Source organism: Colletes latitarsis, chromosome 10 (genome assembly GCF_051014445.1).
Source record: "Colletes latitarsis isolate SP2378_abdomen chromosome 10, iyColLati1, whole genome shotgun sequence".
NCBI lineage: Eukaryota > Metazoa > Arthropoda > Insecta > Hymenoptera > Colletidae > Colletes > Colletes latitarsis.
Genome location: NC_135143.1, coordinates 21,055,055 through 21,073,259, shown reverse-complemented (window position 1 = coordinate 21,073,259; position 18,205 = coordinate 21,055,055). Strand labels below are relative to the sequence as shown.

At 37.1% G+C, this 18,205-nt stretch overlaps 1 protein-coding gene across 3 annotated transcripts; it reads left to right on the top strand.

The window, feature by feature from the left end:
- Positions 1-41: 41 nt before the first annotated feature.
- LOC143347071 (fatty acyl-CoA reductase wat-like) lies at positions 42-17,721 on the top strand. Of its 3 annotated transcripts, none has more exons than XM_076775935.1 (9): positions 42-205; positions 6,303-6,669; positions 8,658-8,906; positions 8,978-9,123; positions 12,625-12,734; positions 13,737-13,932; positions 14,071-14,331; positions 15,982-16,239; positions 17,010-17,721. In XM_076775935.1, exons 2-9 carry the CDS (start codon positions 6,349-6,351, stop codon positions 17,119-17,121), a joined length of 1,653 nt encoding a protein of 550 aa, XP_076632050.1. In that variant the 5' UTR covers positions 42-205; positions 6,303-6,348; the 3' UTR covers positions 17,122-17,721. The 3 variants fall into 3 exon arrangements, with proteins under 3 accessions (XP_076632050.1, XP_076632052.1, XP_076632051.1); XM_076775937.1 differs by lacking the exon at positions 42-205 and adding an exon at positions 222-351; XM_076775936.1 differs by lacking the exon at positions 42-205 and adding an exon at positions 1,180-1,317.
- The last annotated feature ends 484 nt before the right edge of the window (positions 17,722-18,205 follow it).

The following is an 18,205-nucleotide window of genomic DNA, read 5'->3' as shown; positions in this document are numbered from 1 at the left end:
GTGATTCGAAGCCGTGTCAAGGAAGGAGAAGGAGAGTCAAAGGGTAAAGAGAAGGGGCAAGGCAATAAGGAGAGTAGAAGGAGGAGAAAGGAAAAGCGAGACCAGCGACGGGACGAGTGACAATTCTGTGGTGTATCGCTTGCAAAAGACTCGAGGTGGCATAAGCGGAGGATCGGTAGATTCGCGCGAAGAGAAAGTTACCAAGGTACCTAGCGTTCGTTCTTCCGTTTGTTGGTGCGTTTAACAGTCGGTTTCATTCGTTAGTTGTACAGTTGGTTCGTTGAACGACGATTGCCCGTGTTTCTCTTAAACGTCGCGCGGGAAACTAGTCTCACGGAACGCCGGATAAAGGTCAGTGAAATTGTAACCCTTTCGCTGTCGATATATCCGGTACCACCGGATCCGGATTGTGCGCGACGCGCGAAACTCCACAAGTTCTACGTTGTTTATAGTGTTTCTGTCTCTAAAAATTTCACGGCGACAGTTCCCGTGGATCGCTGTGAATTTTGGGCCGAACGAATGCAAACAGGTTTGAATCGAGATGCTCGAACGAAAAGAAAGTAATGTCAAACAACGAAACAACACGGTTTCGTTTCAATTTACGACGCGACGGTCGGTCGTTCCGCGCGATCGTACGACGCACGTCGCGAACGATTAATTAAAATAATAGTTTCATACAACTCTAATCTAAATTCTACACAGGAGTGGAACGCGCTACGATGTATTAAACGAACGCGTAATACGTATTTTGATTCGACGCGCTCTCGAGCTTTCTATACTCGGCTCGACTTTCTTCGTTAGACATTCAACGCGAGTTTGCGGGTCGCGATTCGTATCGATTGGGCGCTCGTTTCTTCTGCTCGAGAATTGTCGAACGACCGTGTCTCGTAGATTCACAACTGTCACGGGCCCCACGACGTACGTTCGAACGCTTCTCTCACGGAATTTCCTCGAATCGAACGGAATATTTAACACGGGGCACCGTGACGCGCCAAGCGTGCTCGCGCAGCATCCCGTGACCGTTATTTCGTTCCCAAATACGACTCGCGTTCAACTTTCGATACCCGTGACTCAGTTTCGTTCGCGTTCCATCTCGATTTCCAAAAATGCCCCGCGCGTCGAACGAATCGACACGACGATCGACGGAAACGAACGAATCGAACTATGGTGGTTGAGATAGAAGCGCCTTCGGAAGTCTTCGGGGAGATCAAACGAACCGCGCTAGTCGGTGCTGGGGTCGCGAAGTTGTCGCAATCTTTGCGGTGCAAAGTTTGAGTGTTTTGCGAAGAGAAACAGCCAAGGTGCCCGAATCGAATAGTAAGGTCATCTTTGCAATATTTATCTTTCCTCGCGGTAATTATATTTTCAAATCGAACGCGAAACTAGACGCTCGCCAATATTTCGAATCGATAAAACATAAATTTGGCAAGCTGGCTTTTAACATTCTTCGACCATATTTTGATTTTCTCCAGATGCAATACAGTAACTTCTATAAGAACAATAATGTGTCGATACAATAATTCATCGTTAGATGTTTGCGACTTGGAAAATAGACGTTTTTATTTTAAGTCGATAAAATATAAATTTGGCAAGCAAGCTTTTAATATTCTTCGACCATATTATGATTTTCTTCGGATGCAATATATTAACTTCTATAAGAACAATAATGTGTCGAAAGAATAATTCATCATTGTATGTTATGCATTGTTAGATGTTTGCGACTTGGAAAATAGACGTTTCGACCTTTGGTTCTGGCTTTCCTCAGTACGTAAATTTAAATGACGTCATACGGATATCTGAGTTGAAGACGGAAAAATAAGAATTACAAATACAAAGTAATTATTTTGAAAATGGACCAACTGATTTAAGCAAGAGAAAGAGTATATCTGACAAGGAAAATTTTTTTATCTTACATCCTAATAAAAAATTATTATATAGGTACAATGGATTCGTGGCATAGTGTGGGTAATTGCAAATGTTTGTAATTAAACGTTCTAATTAAAACTGATGATAAAATCATAGCAAACAAGTAAATAGACACTGATTTACATACATCAAACATTGTTCCCAATAATAGTCATCACTTTTGATTGGAATGTTTAATTACACGTATCCCTGTCCTCGTCCATTGACAATTTGTAGTTATTCATATAGGAGCAAAAAATTTAAATTATATTTTATTGGCTTATAAGATATCTCTTGTATTACTCACTCGATGTCCTTTCATTTTATTTATTTACCACTTATTATTATTATATAGTTTTTATTGAATTTCTGAGAAGCAAGAAGTCACCAAGAGTTTGATTTCATTTTATTCCTAACTCCCCAATTTTATATAAGTTTGATTTGGATCACTGATCCTGGTCTTGACGTTCATATTCATCGTAAACTTCTGTGTATGTATAATAGTTTTAACTTTGATTTAAGAGATTCCATGTTAGTTGTCATTCGATTAATTAATTTTTTATATCGAGCAAGACCTGGAACCAAAAACCAAAATTTTTTTTTTATTTTTTATTTTTAATTTCCAAGTCACAATCATCAATTATCTCTTAACAAATATTAAATTTAATTAAAGCTATGTGCAGCATTCCAAAGAAGAAATGTACGATATATTAATCTTTGATCGTGACCCTATCGTGCGATCGTGACTTTTTATCAAAATAGAAATTAATGCGTTCGAGCAAATTCCTTCATTTTTTAAATTTCAAAATAAAATTTTAGGAATGTATTCTCAAATTTTCCAAAAACTAAATAAAATGTTTCGATGTGTTCGAGTTTGCACCAAGGTTATCCTTGTTAACACGTTCACTGCCCACTTCGTCCACCGTTTTAAAGATTATTTAAAACAAATAATATTTTTTAGCAACGAGAATAGAAAAGTCGTATAAAGAAATTTTTCTGTACGATTCTCGGAACATAAGTTCGCAGTAGCATTGAAAATTAGGCAGAAAATATAATTTATACCACCATTCGTGACCTCGAAGGAGTGTAAGCAACAGGTCATTGAGCCTTTAAAGTAGCTATTATTTATAAGTATTTAAAATAGGTCATTCAATTTAAAAAAAAAAACAAATCTGGTTTTCATATGTCCTTTATATGTCCACCCACGAAAAACCCATCAAATTAAATTATGTCGTCCTCGACATCGTTCCATTTTTTGAGTTTATCCGAAACAATTGAAATATTTTAGGCGATAAAGTTAAGTGATAAACCCTGTAAATATACGTATATACGTTTAGTACATATTTTAAACGTTTTTAGCGAATGAAAACTATAATTTTATATATGTATATAACATTACGTACGTACGTTTACTCGAAGACAGAGGAAACACGAGCTTGCAAAACGTAATAACCTCGAAAAATTGTGTGGGCAGCAAATGTGTTAACACCATCGATAAATTTACGTTTTGAAGTGATACTCGTATACCAAATTATGTTAAGAAATATTTTTAAACGATTTCAAACTTATCGAAACAGTAGTTTGAAAATTTTTTCCGAAGTGCTCCCTTTAAAGGAAGAAATTCCAACGTTTGAAACAAGCAGCAGATTTAAAATTCTAAAAGAAAAATATATTTTCACAACTATTAAGCTTCCATCTATTAATACATTAATACTAATTAATTAATAAATTAATACTAATATTTAAGTTCTCCATATTTTTCGATACTAAAAATTTCCTTTCGTACGTGCCATATTGTATAAATGCAAAATAAGAGCAAAAAGTACGTAAATACGTCATGTGCTTCTTAAAATTTATCGTTTGAAAATATATTTCGTAGTTATGTTTATTCGAGCAGTCGTAAAATGTGTTAACTACGTGTGGCATCACGCGAGATCCCATGTCTAAATCTTGATACTAGGTGTAAATTACTTAATTTCATTCGCTTCGAAATAACTCTGAAACGTGAGAATAAAATTTGTGAAAGCGATAGATCCTTATTTCGTAGACAAAATAATAGAAAACAATATTTCAGACAAGGGTTAAAGATGGCTCTCATATTTTATAATCAAAATTAGTATTTAATACGGACTCGTTACTCTTTGACACATAATTACACTTTATACCCCTAACATATATTTAATCCATCCTTATTAATATCTAAGAGCAAGTAAAAAAAGTGTTGGCGACATGTAGACAACACAAATTACTCTACACGTGTCTTTAAGATTTTTTGTTAAGCTGCTCTTACGTATTAATAACAAGGGATATTAATAAGATTCTTCCCGAGCATATGATATGATATTACTAATCGATTAAATAAATTACACTCTACGAATTTTTTCCAATTTTTTTACACGCTTTTAAATATTAATAAGGTGGAATTAGATATTTCCCAAACCAATAACATATTTGTATATTTAATTGATCAAATAACTTGTCCCTTGACTCCGTTTCTTGCGATCTTTGTTTTTATATGTTCTTATAATATTAATAAGGATTAGATGCAATTTCGAGTATACAGGGTGATTCTAAAAGCTGGGACAAACCGTAGTTCTCATTTTCGATGCAAACATTTAAACACAACATTTAATAAATATTCGTACGTTAACCCTCCATACTTTTGTCATCAAATAACCATGCAAACGTTAGTTATATCAATTCGTATAGCTCGTCAGAATTGTTGAAAATATCGAAAATAGCGAAGTCGATTTTCCCGCCATTCTACAATAGATTCGAAACATTTGAAATAACTACTATGCTATCCAGTGGTGAGTTTTGCTCTCGAGAAGTTGCTATCAAGAGTGAGACTCTCTAATGGACGCAGCATCGAAAGTAAGAATGTGTATACTTTCACACAGATACGCGAGAACCGACCTTACGATTTAACGAGCGATGGGGGCAACCTCCATCACGAAGGCTCTTCCGCATACTATTGCAAAAGAGCTCTCATTCTCGATACCAAATCGATTAATTAATTTTTTATTTAAGTCAATCACGCAAAACGAGACGTCAAAATCGAGGGCCCGCTGGAATTATTATTTCACGCGCGTTTGCGATTCTTCCGCATAGTTTACGCAGCGTGTTGATATTGTGATGTCATTGCCCTTGACTTTTATCCGCAATTCCAAATTTCCAATCCTTCTAACGCAGAATCCAATCTAGCTAATAATTTAAATAGACACCGTCGAAGAGCATAGAAAGATAAAATTTTAAATTACGGGATAATCTTTCGACTACTGAATCGATTAATCGAGTATTGTGCGATCGATTTACGATCGTAAGAATCGACTATTATGGTAACGTAACGATAATTAGCCTTTATCTGCGTCGTGTATTTGCGATAATTATTATCGTAAAATAACAAGACGAGAAACAAGTTTTTGTCGTACAGTCGACACGCGACATCGATCATATCGGTCTTTCGATTCGGAGCACGGGAGACACACGGACGAAGTTCACGATCAACTTTCACTCAACGGCGGTTTCTCTCCGAGTAGCTATCGCGGGAGCAGCGGAGCGAACAGCACTTTTCAGATTGGCATGTGGGCTTAACTCTCGAACACTTTCGTTTTCTTTTATGGCCTGTTAGTGTTGGGGAAAAAGAAAGAAATAGGTGAAAATAGCGGCGTCTGGGACGAAACAATCCTGCCGCCAGACACTTCCACCTTAAGCGTCGACTCGTTAATCGCGCGCGATACTTAGATATAATAACAAGTAAAATCTATTACCGTAAAATGAACATTTTAAAGACGCGACGCTAGGAATAATAAATTTATATCGTATTTATATCGTTACTTTTTTATGCAATCGATTATACCTCATCCGAACTATAATTTCTCGGCAAGGCTTCCTAAACTTTTATGGCACGAGACCCACTTTCGAAAACGATCATTTTTCGCAATACGCTCGCTTGTAACGCATATTTTATAAGGAACAAGGCGTTCTATTACCTTCAAAATTAATATTTACAAAGTTCAATATTAATATTTAACGCCCAAAAACGCCACGAACGTTTCAAGTATTACACATTCGTCTATCGCATTTGGTCGTCCAAAAACGTGCATTTTCCAATTTAAAATATCCAAATCAGAATTTCTGGAGCTTTCGCAAATCTTTAATCTTTAAAACCATAATTTTTCCGAATAACTCTGTAGAGCAATGCGCAACGAACGTGTATCTTAGTAGTAGCGATTTCTGGTGAATATTTAACAAACACAAATCGCAACAAGGGAGTAATTAAGCGTTTAGAAAAACGAGAGACTAAACGTTGTAGTGGAAGAATATTACTTTCACCTATTTCGTTTTTTTGCCATGGACCGTGCGGTGATTGTTACTGATTTATTTGATTCGTTCAGTTGTTTCGGTAGTCTCCAAAACGACGCGCGGAGGACATCAAACGCGATGGTGGAAGTTTTGTTGGAGCAGTGTGGCCAGGACGTGGCCGTGCCTGAGAACGGATGCAATCTAAACGAGAACTCGACGGAATGCTCACCCAGGAACAATAATTGCGACTCGACCGTCGAGGTGTCCAACCTGACACCTATTCAAAAATTCTACAACGGCGAGAGCATCTTCGTGACCGGCGGCACGGGATTCATGGGCAAGCTGCTCGTCGAGAAACTCCTCCGCGAGTGTCCTGGTATCGCGTTCATCTATTTATTGGTACGCTCGAAAAAGGGCAAGGACGTCCATCAACGCATCGAGGAACTGTTCGACGACCCGGTAATTATCGCTCTTACAAACTGATTCTGTTCGATCTTTCGTTATGGATCATCGGTTTTGAAACGGTTTGAAGCTTCTGAGTCTTGACAGTTATTGGAAATCATTCAAATCTACCAAAATCTTTAAGATACAAAATACTCAAGACTTTCAAGAGCTCTGAGCTTCGAATCGTATTCGAATTTTTTTGCTACATGTACAGATTTTACAGCCACCTCGGGGAAAAATTTCAATGAGAGATTCTAGAGGCCAAAATAAGTCGAAAATCAAGAATAGCAATTTGTTGATTCAGGCTTCGTTAAAAAGTTATTAACGTTTAAAGTTCCGCCTGTAGAACGGCGATCTGCGAATAGCTGTGTGCACGCGATAGGTTGAGGCAGGTCAGTTCTAATGGTTCTCACTCACAAAACTGTAAGGCTGTCGATACGTCAGTAAGTAGAGTTTTTCATGCTGAGGGAGAACATTAATAACTTTTTAACGAAGCGTCAATCAATAAATTGGTATTTTTGATTTTTGTCTTATTTTGGCCTCTAGAATCTCCCATTAAAATCTTTCCCAGGGGTGGCCGAACACCTTGTATATGAGTTCGAATCGATTCAAAGTATATACTTCAAATCCCATTGCTAGTTATGGTTCCCACTTCTTCCGAGGCCGTAACTAAACTTACGACTTTCTCTCGATCTAGACTCCGTGTTCGCCACTTTTCCTACGGCGGACCTTTCGCTTGATCTAAGGGAGAGTCGAGCCACATTAAATTAGTACCCACCACCGGCGCAAGTAAAATTCGCATCTGTTGCAAAATGTCAGTTTTCACGCTAAAGATTTTCGAATCAATAACAGGTTTCTCGATAATAGCGACAGACACTTTAAAATTAAAACTAGTCTTATCCTGTGTCTGTTAATGTCGTCTTTGATTTTGGTTGCATATAGTTGATGTAAATACGCTTAACGAACGCAGATACATACAAAGTCGCACTCACTCGATCGTTAAGAATTATCGCTAGAACTAGCAAAGCAGCCAAAATGACCCATTCGTAATTTCTAATAAAAATTGTACAAAATCTACTCGATTGAGTCATTAAAAATTCTAGTTCTAGTGTTAATAATAGTAGGATTGGTTTTTAAATAATATTTGTTCACACGTGACGTTGACACAGTTTCTGTCGTCTGTTGGATTGCAAGATGGTATTCTGGAGAGCCCCACATCCGCGGACTGTTACGTTAAACGCTCCTTTTCGAAAGTTGTAGACTTTCTTGTCTTGTATTCTGCTACATTCTAGCACCGCTATTTCGAAGCTGAGGTCGTAGAGAAAATCTTTCCAACTGGTCTCTGAAACGAACAGGCAAATGCAAACCCGTCGTCTATCAAACCTGTATTACGACAGGTTTCGTGGCAGCGCCATACTGCCCTCCAGAGTAACCGCGCCAGCACGATTTGCTTTACAACCCCAAATAAGAAACTCTGTTATTTAAGATTGTTATAATTATATACGTATTTACTGCTTGTTGGCGAAACTTCGTTGCACCTAATACAACGAATAGTATTTCTCATGAATTTTAACACAGTACAATACACTTCGTCGATTCTTTTTATAGGTTTTCGTTAAAGAAAGAAATAAAAACATAATTACATTCTGTATTTACGTAATTATAACTTTTATAATTCCTGCGACATCGAAACATCACTCGAACAAAGGAGTAATTAAACCCTTTCAAACTCATAGAAAACATTTGTTCAGTCTTTGTTTTTCTAGGTTCTCGTTAAAAAACTCATTATCACATTCTGCATTTAACTTAAACATTTATAATTGCTGCAACGTCAAAACATCACTCGAACGAGCAAACAACAAATATGGCAGCCATGTCGATCGAAAGTTCTATCCCTCGTTATAAAACCCTTTCAACTTCTTTGAAACTTATAGAAAAACTCTTCGTTCGTACGTTCTATGAATAAATAACCCGATCTAATTCGATTTCTATTATCCTTTAAGGTTTTCGGTCGATTGAAAGAGAAGCATCCGAAGTTCAGGCATCAAATCGTTGCGATTTCTGGGGACTGCTACCTCCCGGAGTTGGGAATCTCTCCTAGCGACAGAGCTATATTAATTAGGGAAGTCTCGATCGTCTTCCACGCCGCTGCGACCGTCAGGTTCGACGAGAAGATGTCAGTCGCGTTGCCCATCAACGTGAGGAGTTCTAAGGCCGCGCTGAGTCTGTGCAAAGACATGTCACGTTTGAAGGCAAGTAAAACCAAACACAGAAAGGAGATTCGTGAGGGAACTGCGTAACGAATGCTGTGTGGTGTTTTCAGGCGTTCGTACACGTGTCGACGGCATACGCGAATTGTCCGCTGACCAGGATCGAGGAGAGGGTGTACGAACCACCGATGGACGGAGACAAATTGATGACTCTGATGGAGTGCTTAGACGAGAAATTGTTGGACGACATTACTCCGCGGTAAGCAACGAAAGCAAAGAGCATTAACAACTTTTTTAATTGTTTATCAGAGTACAGAAATCGCATCAGAAGTTTAGTACTTTGTTTGAGAGTTAAGTTTTGTAAGATCCACTTACAGTGATCGCTAGGCTGCGGATCTTTGTGCAAATTCATATTTTTATTAATAGAATTAATGGAATGGGAGCTTTGTAAAGAGTTGTCTCAACCCCTAAATAATTCGTATCTTACTTTAAGTATTTCTTATGTTTTTGCATATTAAATACATTCCGTACTTTTCTGAGAATTAAAAAACATAGGCAGTCTAGTGAATCATAGTGCTGTGCCTTCTACAGATTTTAAAAGTTGTTTTTCTCGATAACGGAACGGTATTGCAAACAAATTTATTCCACGTTTTCTATTTATTTTTATAAGAAAAATCACTTCCCAATTGTATTGCAATTATTGGGACACTCTGGATACGTACGTTTAGCTTTTAAGTTATTTTAAGTATCGTACCGTGGAGATAATCGCTTTTGAATAAATATTTTTAATTGAATTTGTTCGATTATGTAACATTACAGCATCGTCACGAAGTCGATGGATGCTGCGGGTCAATACGAAATAGAATTTCAGTTTTATGCAAAGCAATTTCTACCTAAGGAGGTTAAAATGACACGAGAAATTATATACTTCTACAGTTGTTAAATTTTGACGACCAATGTTGAAGTACTATAATCCGGAATTAATCACAATAATTGCGAATAAATATTGATGTCTCGATGATATAATACAACACCATGACAAGATTGATAGATGTCACGGGTCAATATTATTTAAAATCTTCGTTTACTTCATATGCTAAACAATTCGTATCTGAAGAAGTTAAAACGATGGAAAAATATGCACTTAACAATTGTATACAGGGTGGGGCAGTAACTATTAGCACCTCAGATATCTTGGAAACTATAGGTTTCACAGAAATGTTTGCTAAAGTAAATTGCACAGTACGAAGGACGCTATTGGGTGGCGATAATAGTTTTTTTGCAGGTGGAGGTACTTCGGACATTTGAAGGTCACATCCATTTTTTTAAATGGATCGGTATGTTTTTGCTTCCGTATCATGATAGAGGATCTTAAAACGAGTTCAACGACCTATTACACAAGGTCATTGAAGGTCATAGAAAGTAGAGAAAGGCGATAATACTTACGGTTTTGGTAGTAAATGAAACATACGTATTGTCAACAGTGGAGGAATGCGTAATGCTTACCGTTTACTTCACTGAGAATAAACACTGCTTGAAGGACACTTTAATAGTTTGCAGAGTAAGATAAACATCATAAGATTAGTATCTATAAATCGGTCAATCCGGCACGATGTATCCGTTTGAAGAGCAGGTTGATATGCTTCTTATTTATGGCGAATGCCAACAAAATTCTGTAAGGGCGAAAAACTTGTATGCTGAACGATATCCACATCGGTCTCAGCCTTCGCGTCAAACATTTAAAAATGTGTATGATAAACTTAGGCAAACCGGTAGTTTAAGTGTTCGTAAAAGTTAACGCCAGAAACGAGTAATTAACGAAGAAATGGAAATCGGTGTGCTCGCTAGTGTGTCTAGAAATTCTCATATTAGTTCGCGACAAATTGAACGTGAATCTGGCATTAGTAGGAGGAGCGTACTTCGCATTTTGCACCGTCACAAATTTCATCCGTATCACGTTAGTCTTCACCAAGCATGGGAACGACTTCATGAATCGCGTTGAGTTTTGTCGATGGGCTATACGTCAGATTCAGAACAATGAGCTTTTTTTTACAACATTCAAAAATCACGGGAATGTTAATTTGCATAACATGCATTTATGGGCAGCGGAAAATCCACATTGGCTGCGACAGGTTGAACATCAAAAACAATGGTCTGTGAATGTATGGTGCGGTATCATAGGTGATAAAATTATTGGACCTTATTTTATCAATGGAAATTTGAATGACAACGTCTATGCTAATTTTATTAAGGATACATTGGGTCTTTTGCTAGAAGAGTTACCTTTATTTACACGACAAACCATGTGGTATCAACATGGTGGATGCCCAGCACATTATTCATCGATTGCGCGAAGGGAACTCGATGAAAAATTTCGAAATCGTTGGATTGGACGCGGCGGTCCAATATCGTGGCCAGTTCGTTCACCAGACATAACACCTTTAGATTTCTTTCTGTGGGGAACACTGAAAGAGAAAGTGTACAAAGAAGTACCAACTACATCTCACGATATGCAACAGCGAATTATTGCAGCCTGTGCATCAATAAGTTCTGACGCTGTAAGACTTGCAAGTCAATCAATCGTAAAAAGAATCCAACGGTGCATTGACAGTGATGGTCATCATTTCGAACACCTACTATAAACATGTTTCATTTACTACCAAAACCGTAAGTATTATCGCCTTTCTCTACTTTCTATGACCTTCAATGACCTTGTGTAATAGGTCGTTGAACTCGTTTTAAGATCCTCTATCGTGATACGGAAGCAAAAACATACCGATCCATTTAAAAAAATGGATGTGACCTTCAAATGTCCGAAGTACCTCCACCTGCAAAAATACTATTATCGCCACCCAATAGCGCCCTTCGTACTGTGCAATTTACTTTAGCAAACATTTCTGTGAAACCTATAGTTTCCAAGATATCTGAGGTGCTAATAGTTACTGCCTCACCCTGTATATCGAATGATTTATTATTCAGAGATTGTTGCTCTTTTAACTCTGGAATATTGTAGTGAATGGATGGAAACAAACTGAATGTAATTTTCTTAATTTTAGTGCGTCTAAAAACTGCATCTGTTTTTTAAATGGAACTTCATAATTTTTATTGCACCGTTCGATGCAGTTTTTCTAATCTTTATACAAAAATATCAAGGTATATACTTATTTCTAGCAAATTTTACAGTAAAATAATAATTTACGAGAAAGAGGGACTCGTGCCCTCAAATTTTAACCGTTAAAATAGTTGTTAGCAATATACTATTAAAATGAATTCATACTTCGTGGTTAGAGTTAGATTTAAAAAAATGTTCAATTTTAATTTGTTGTTAAATACTGCTGCATTTCAGAATCTCTTTTATAATAATTCGTAATTCGTAAGATAGCATGTTTACGTGACTCTAATTTTGGAGAATGGTCGACACGTTTCCGGTTTTGGAGAGATCGGGTTTCGTTGGATCTTTTGAGAACAGGGGTCAGCGAACCACGCGGTTCTTAGAACCAAGTAAAAATATTTAAATCACATTTCCATAGAATATTTCGAAGCTTTAAATAAATGCATGTTTTGAATAACAGAAATATGCAACGAAAGTTTAATTCAGTCTACTTTGTGAATTCGGACCTTACAATTTAAAATGCGACGTACGAAAATGGAAGAGTTAAAAAATGGAAGAGAAGAAAAGGAATTCATTTAATTTTAATGCTTGTAAAAAAAGAACAGATTTGTTTTACGAGTACTCGACGAAGTATTTTTATTTTTGCAGATTACTGGGTATATGGCCGAATACGTACACTTTCACAAAAGCAGTGGCCGAAAGTAGCGTGAAGAAATATGCGGGTAACATGCCCGTGGGCATATTTCGTCCCTCGATTGGTTAGTATTCCAAAGACATTGCGATCCGGAAGATATTAATTTATATAAGTGGCAATTTTTTTCCTCTTTATAAGTCAACGTTAGCTATAAAAACAAGTCGAAGGAAAATTTATTTGGCTACGCATTCTATTCGACGTTTCGACCACGCGACTCAAAATCCAGAACATAAATTACACTGTTCCTACCAGAAATAAAATTCCAACTTGTGCTTGTATTTTAAGGCGCCACTATGATTTGGAAGCCACCATTTTAAATCAAATTACGTGGTTGATATAGAATCGAATAAAATGTATACGTACTTTTCAACTTGCTCTTACAACAACGTAATTCGTCTCATTACTATCAATGTAAATGGTAATTCAGTGACATAGTTTAAATTCCATGCCCCAAATATTCGAATTTAATTTTTTCAGGCCTATGGATAAGATCTCTAATTCGTCTAAAACCTGTTCCCACGAGTTCATTAAATTTCGACAATGTCAGTGAGCCGCTGGGTCAGCCTACTAGCAATCTAGGACGAAACATATACCGTCATGCATGCTCATTAATAAATATCCTCGAAATTCTTTTTAAAGAGAATAATAACTTATCGCTGAATTACCATTTATATTAACGTTAATCGTGACGACCTAAATCATCGAGTATTATTTTTATTTTATCAAAACACGTATATAACCATGTTAAACAATGTATATATGTTTTTTATTGAAATTAATTTCGCAACAAGACGGACAATATTTTTCACTTTCCCTAAAGGCACATTTGCGATTGTTTAAAATCCTTTATTGAAAAATAAGCGTTGTTAACCCTTAACCAATACCATGGGGTATTTTTATATCCCAAAATACAGTATTCTATATGTTCCACAGAATTCTTCCGAAGAAAATGAATTTTACTAGCGTCAAAGTACCTCGCGCTAAGGGTTGACAATAATTTCGAGCGACGAATAAAAGATAAACTGATTGTAAATCCTGATTAGAAATTCGTTTTAAATATTTCCAGTGATATCGACGTATCAGGAACCACTCCGTGGATGGATCGATAATCTATACGGACCGACAGGCGTTGCGGCTGGCGCAGGTACCGGGATCCTTCGATCGATCCACTGCGACGGTTCGATAGAGGCCAACGTTGTGCCCGGAGATTTAACGGTAAACGCTCTGATAGCCTGTGCTTGGGACGTAGCAAACCGTCGAAGGTAAAACACGAAGACGAGTCGTTCGACTATTTTACGATTCGTTCGCGCATTAGTTTCTATTCCGACACTCTTTTTCTTTCTGCGCGCGTAATCCTACGCCCTCGTCGCTCGTACTGAGCCATCGTCGTTCGCTTGCAGATGCTCGATCGCGTCCGGAGAGAAAACCAACGACGTGCCGGTGTACAATTTCGTCTGCAAAGACAATTCCATCACGTACGATGATCTGAAAACCAAGTCCGAGAAATACGGGCTCGAGTACCCGACCGGAAAGGCGATATGGTATTACAGCTTCCGCAACAACAAACACAAACTGATTCACTTGTTGTACGTCTATATATTGCACTTGATGCCGGCCCTCATCATCGACACCATCACGGTTTGTGTAGGCAAGGAACCCAGGTAATCTGTCCACAAAGTGAGTCGGCGATCCTGAAGACGTGGTTAATATTATTGGAATCATAAGTAGTTTCCCGGTTATAAGGATCGTATATTTTATATTAATTTCCTAGTTTTTGATATATTAATATGCTGTCTGAGTGTGCTCATTATGGTATCACAGTATTTATAATTCTTTATAATAGCGGAAACTACAATTTCCATAAATGCAATGAAGAAATATACGAAGATTCAGTCTTTGATATACAGGGTGTTCGGCTACCCCTGGGAAAAATTTTAATGGGAGATTCTAGAGGTCAAAATAAGACGAAAATAAAGAATACTAATTTGTTGATGGAGGCTTCGTTAAAAAGTTATTAACGTTTAAAGTTCCGCCCGTACTGAATTTTTTTCTCGAAAGTGCGTAGGATTTCGAGGGTATGTCTGTTGACCAAAAATGCTTGTATTTGACCCCACAACCTAGAAATAATTTTTTTAGAAAGATTTGAAATTTTTTTTTTCGCCGAAAAATTTAGGCAGCTACCTACTCCCCCTTGTCGATTTTTCTTAAAAATTCCTTTTTCATTTTTAGTAATTTTGTTTGACGCTCTACAGAAAAGTTGTCTAATACTTTTTTGTAGGTACCCATGAGCTCTACTTCAGAAAAAAGTTTCATTGAAATATATTCACAATTGTAGGAGTTATGGCTGTTTGAAAATTGGACCATTTTTATGGGGTTTTTCTCATTTTGCGGGGTCAAGCACCAACTTTTCGAATATTTTTGCGATTTGTACATATTCTCCACCAAATTACGCATAGTTTGCTTTTTTAAACATTAAAATCGTCCAATCCGTTCAGAAGTTATGTCGTTTTAAAGATTCGCATGAAAATTCGGGCAGACATTTCTGGCCAGAAATTATATTTTCGGTAAGGAATTTTTTTCTCGAAACTGAGTAGGATTTCGGGGGTATGTCTGTTGACCAAAAATGCTTACAATTGACCCCTGCAACTAAAAATAATTTTTTCAAAACGGTTTGAAATTTTCTAATTTTGTCGAAAAATTTTAGACCTTCTCGAATTTTTTTCTCGAAAGTGGATAGGATTTCGAGGGTATGTCTAATGACCAAAAATGATTGTAATTGACCCCCGCAACCGAAAATAATTTTTCCAAAATGATTTTAAATTTTCGAATTTAATTGTTAATAACTTTTTAACGAAGCCTCCATCAACAAATTGATACACTTGATTTTCGTTTTATTTTGGCCTCTAGAATCTTCTATTAAAATTTTTCCCAGGGGTGGCCGAACACCCTGTATAGGATGATATCGAGAAGCTTATAATAATATTCCTAACATCTTCGTGAACAGAAAAATAGAAACGACAAATGGTCTTCAAAGACAGTCGATATGAATTGAAATAAATTAATCAAAAACTTCAATTCTCATAAATGCAATGAAGAAACATATAAAGATACTTTGACACTTTGGACGATATCGAGAAGCTATGCAATTTAATAAAATTTATATTTTAAGAACGCTTAGAGAGAAGATATTAATTCTATAAAAACATCTCGAAACAACTTCCATTTATTGAATAGTTGCCACGTTTTCGAGATTTCCGACCATCGTACTTTCGTCTCCTCGTTGTTAACAAAGCATGTTTCTTTCATTGAAGGATGATGAAAATCTACAAAAAGATACACAAATTTATGGACGTGCTAAATTACTTCACCATGAGGCAGTGGGACTTCATCAACGACAATTTCAGATCGGTGCTCATCAAGATGAGCCCCGAGGATCGCGAGAACTTCGCCTGCGACATCACGCGAGTCGACTGGGACAATTACTTCCGGTTTTACATACAAGGGATTCGGATGTACCTGATAAAAGACCCGATTGAAACTCTCGAGAAGGCTCGCATTAAATGGCTCAGGTAATACTTAAATTAACCCTTTGCACTCCAAGAATTATTTTCTCGACAAAAATGTTTAAATGCTTGTAATGATAATTTTATTCGTATACTTGAGGGGATATTCTAGTCTAGAGGTCAATTTTTTAGGTGCCATTTGGGAGTTTTTTTTAAAGAACCATAAAACATTATTGTATCTGAATTTGTGACATAGTTTTGATTTACATTTAAGGAATATACTCTATTTTTGTCGTGAAAATATATTTCAAATTGTCAACGATACTTGTTCTTCTTATCAGAAATCGACAAACGAACCTTCATTATCGTGTTTTTGTATTTTCTTTTTCAACTTTAGCGTACTAAAAAAATAGTTAAAACCATTGTATTTAAAAAAATTTTATTACGAACGATAGAGTCATATATGCTGAAGATACCTGCAATCGGTCAACTAGAACTTGAGATATCATGGCAGCCGTCTGGAAAAATGTGGTTTCGAGAAAAACGAATTTAAAGTATACTACCTGCTATTGTAATATCAGGCAATTTTTCGAATACAATAATATCCGTTGGCAGAAATATTTCCCGAGTCATATACTTTCAGAAAATGAAATAAAAATAAAAATTGACTTTTCGAAGGTTCTAGACTGAAATACTCCCTTAATTGAATTTACTTTACCGTGAATAAAATTTGAACCAAATTTATATTGTGTTCCCAGCTAAGTGCAAAGGGTTAATGTTGTTTCTCTCGAACGGATCTGATCGTGATTAATTCTGTAAATTTGTTTACTTTGCAGATTATATTGGGTTCACCAGGCGTTCAAGTTGATTCTGTCTTACGTTCTTTTGCGAATATGTTGGATGTCGGCAGTTTGGATGTTGCAGGCTTACACGCGGCAATCCGCGTAGCCAATGTACGAGTGTATTGATATAATTATTAATATTGCGTACGTGCATGCGTGTGCGTGAGTGTACAGCGTCGAATGGATTATTAGCCGTCGAACCGAATCGAATCGATGCCGTTCGTCGGGCTCTAAACGGTGGCCCCGCGTCTTTAGCCAAAAAATGACGCGGCCAACCTTCTGGTATTTTGGACAGCTCGCGAGAAACGAGCGGGAAGAACAGGAAAGAGATCGAAACGACCGCCGCCGTGTCGTTTTCTCGTTTGGACGTCTACGACAGCTGGGGTCGTGGAACTCTTTCCAAGAAGGGCTGGATAGTAACAATTTTGGCCTTCGCGGGCCAAGAAATAATATCGAGAAAATTAACATACTTATTTATAAAATGGAGAATAAAAATTTATACAATTTTTGTATCAACAACGTACGGAATATAATTGTATATAAACATACTCTTTAGGAAATTAACGTGGATCGTTGCAGACGGGAGGGCCTCTCAACGGTCATAGTTATTACCGATAATATTAGGCAACGGATTAAAAGTTCCTGCGGACTTATACCACGAAACTTCGATCACAACTTTCTTGCAATATAATTTTATTCGACGGAACACTTATACTGCTTAATGCCACAACCTTCTTCCAAAGTTCTATGAAGATTGTTCGTTCCAGTAACGTAAAAATCTCGGGTATTTCTTTTTTTTATTTTATTCCCTCCACACATCCCCCACACCCCTTCTCGGGTATTACCAAAGAGTTTGAATACATATCATATCGTGTCATAATTCGTAACTAAACCTTAGATAACGAGGAGTCCGTGTCTCCTCGCTGATTGACGCAAAAAACGAGACAACGCGGCGTTTCCACTTTCTTTCCGCTTTTCTAACTTTCACGAATGTTCCGATTGTGTAGGGCGATTTTTAAGAGCGCGAACCCCGCCCGATTTCAGCCGCGCTTTGAAACGGAATGTTGGGAAAGGAAGAAAGTCACAGGAGCAGGAAAGATATATCGAAGTAATAATCTTCGTCGTTTACGCGGTCATCAAAGTGTCAGGACACTATTAGCCAGTTGCTACCATTGTCCTCTAAAATTTCC

Bases quoted from the DNA above. Each gene is read 5' to 3' on its own strand.
- LOC143347071 (XM_076775935.1), top strand. From the start codon at position 6,349: ATGGTGGAAGTTTTGTTGGAGCAGTGTGGCCAGGACGTGGCCGTGCCT. The intron at 6,670-8,657 runs GTAATTATCGCT...TTATCCTTTAAG, and splicing joins AGGAACTGTTCGACGACCCG to GTTTTCGGTCGATTGAAAGA. The intron at 14,332-15,981 runs GTAATCTGTCCA...CTTTCATTGAAG, and splicing joins TGTGTAGGCAAGGAACCCAG to GATGATGAAAATCTACAAAA.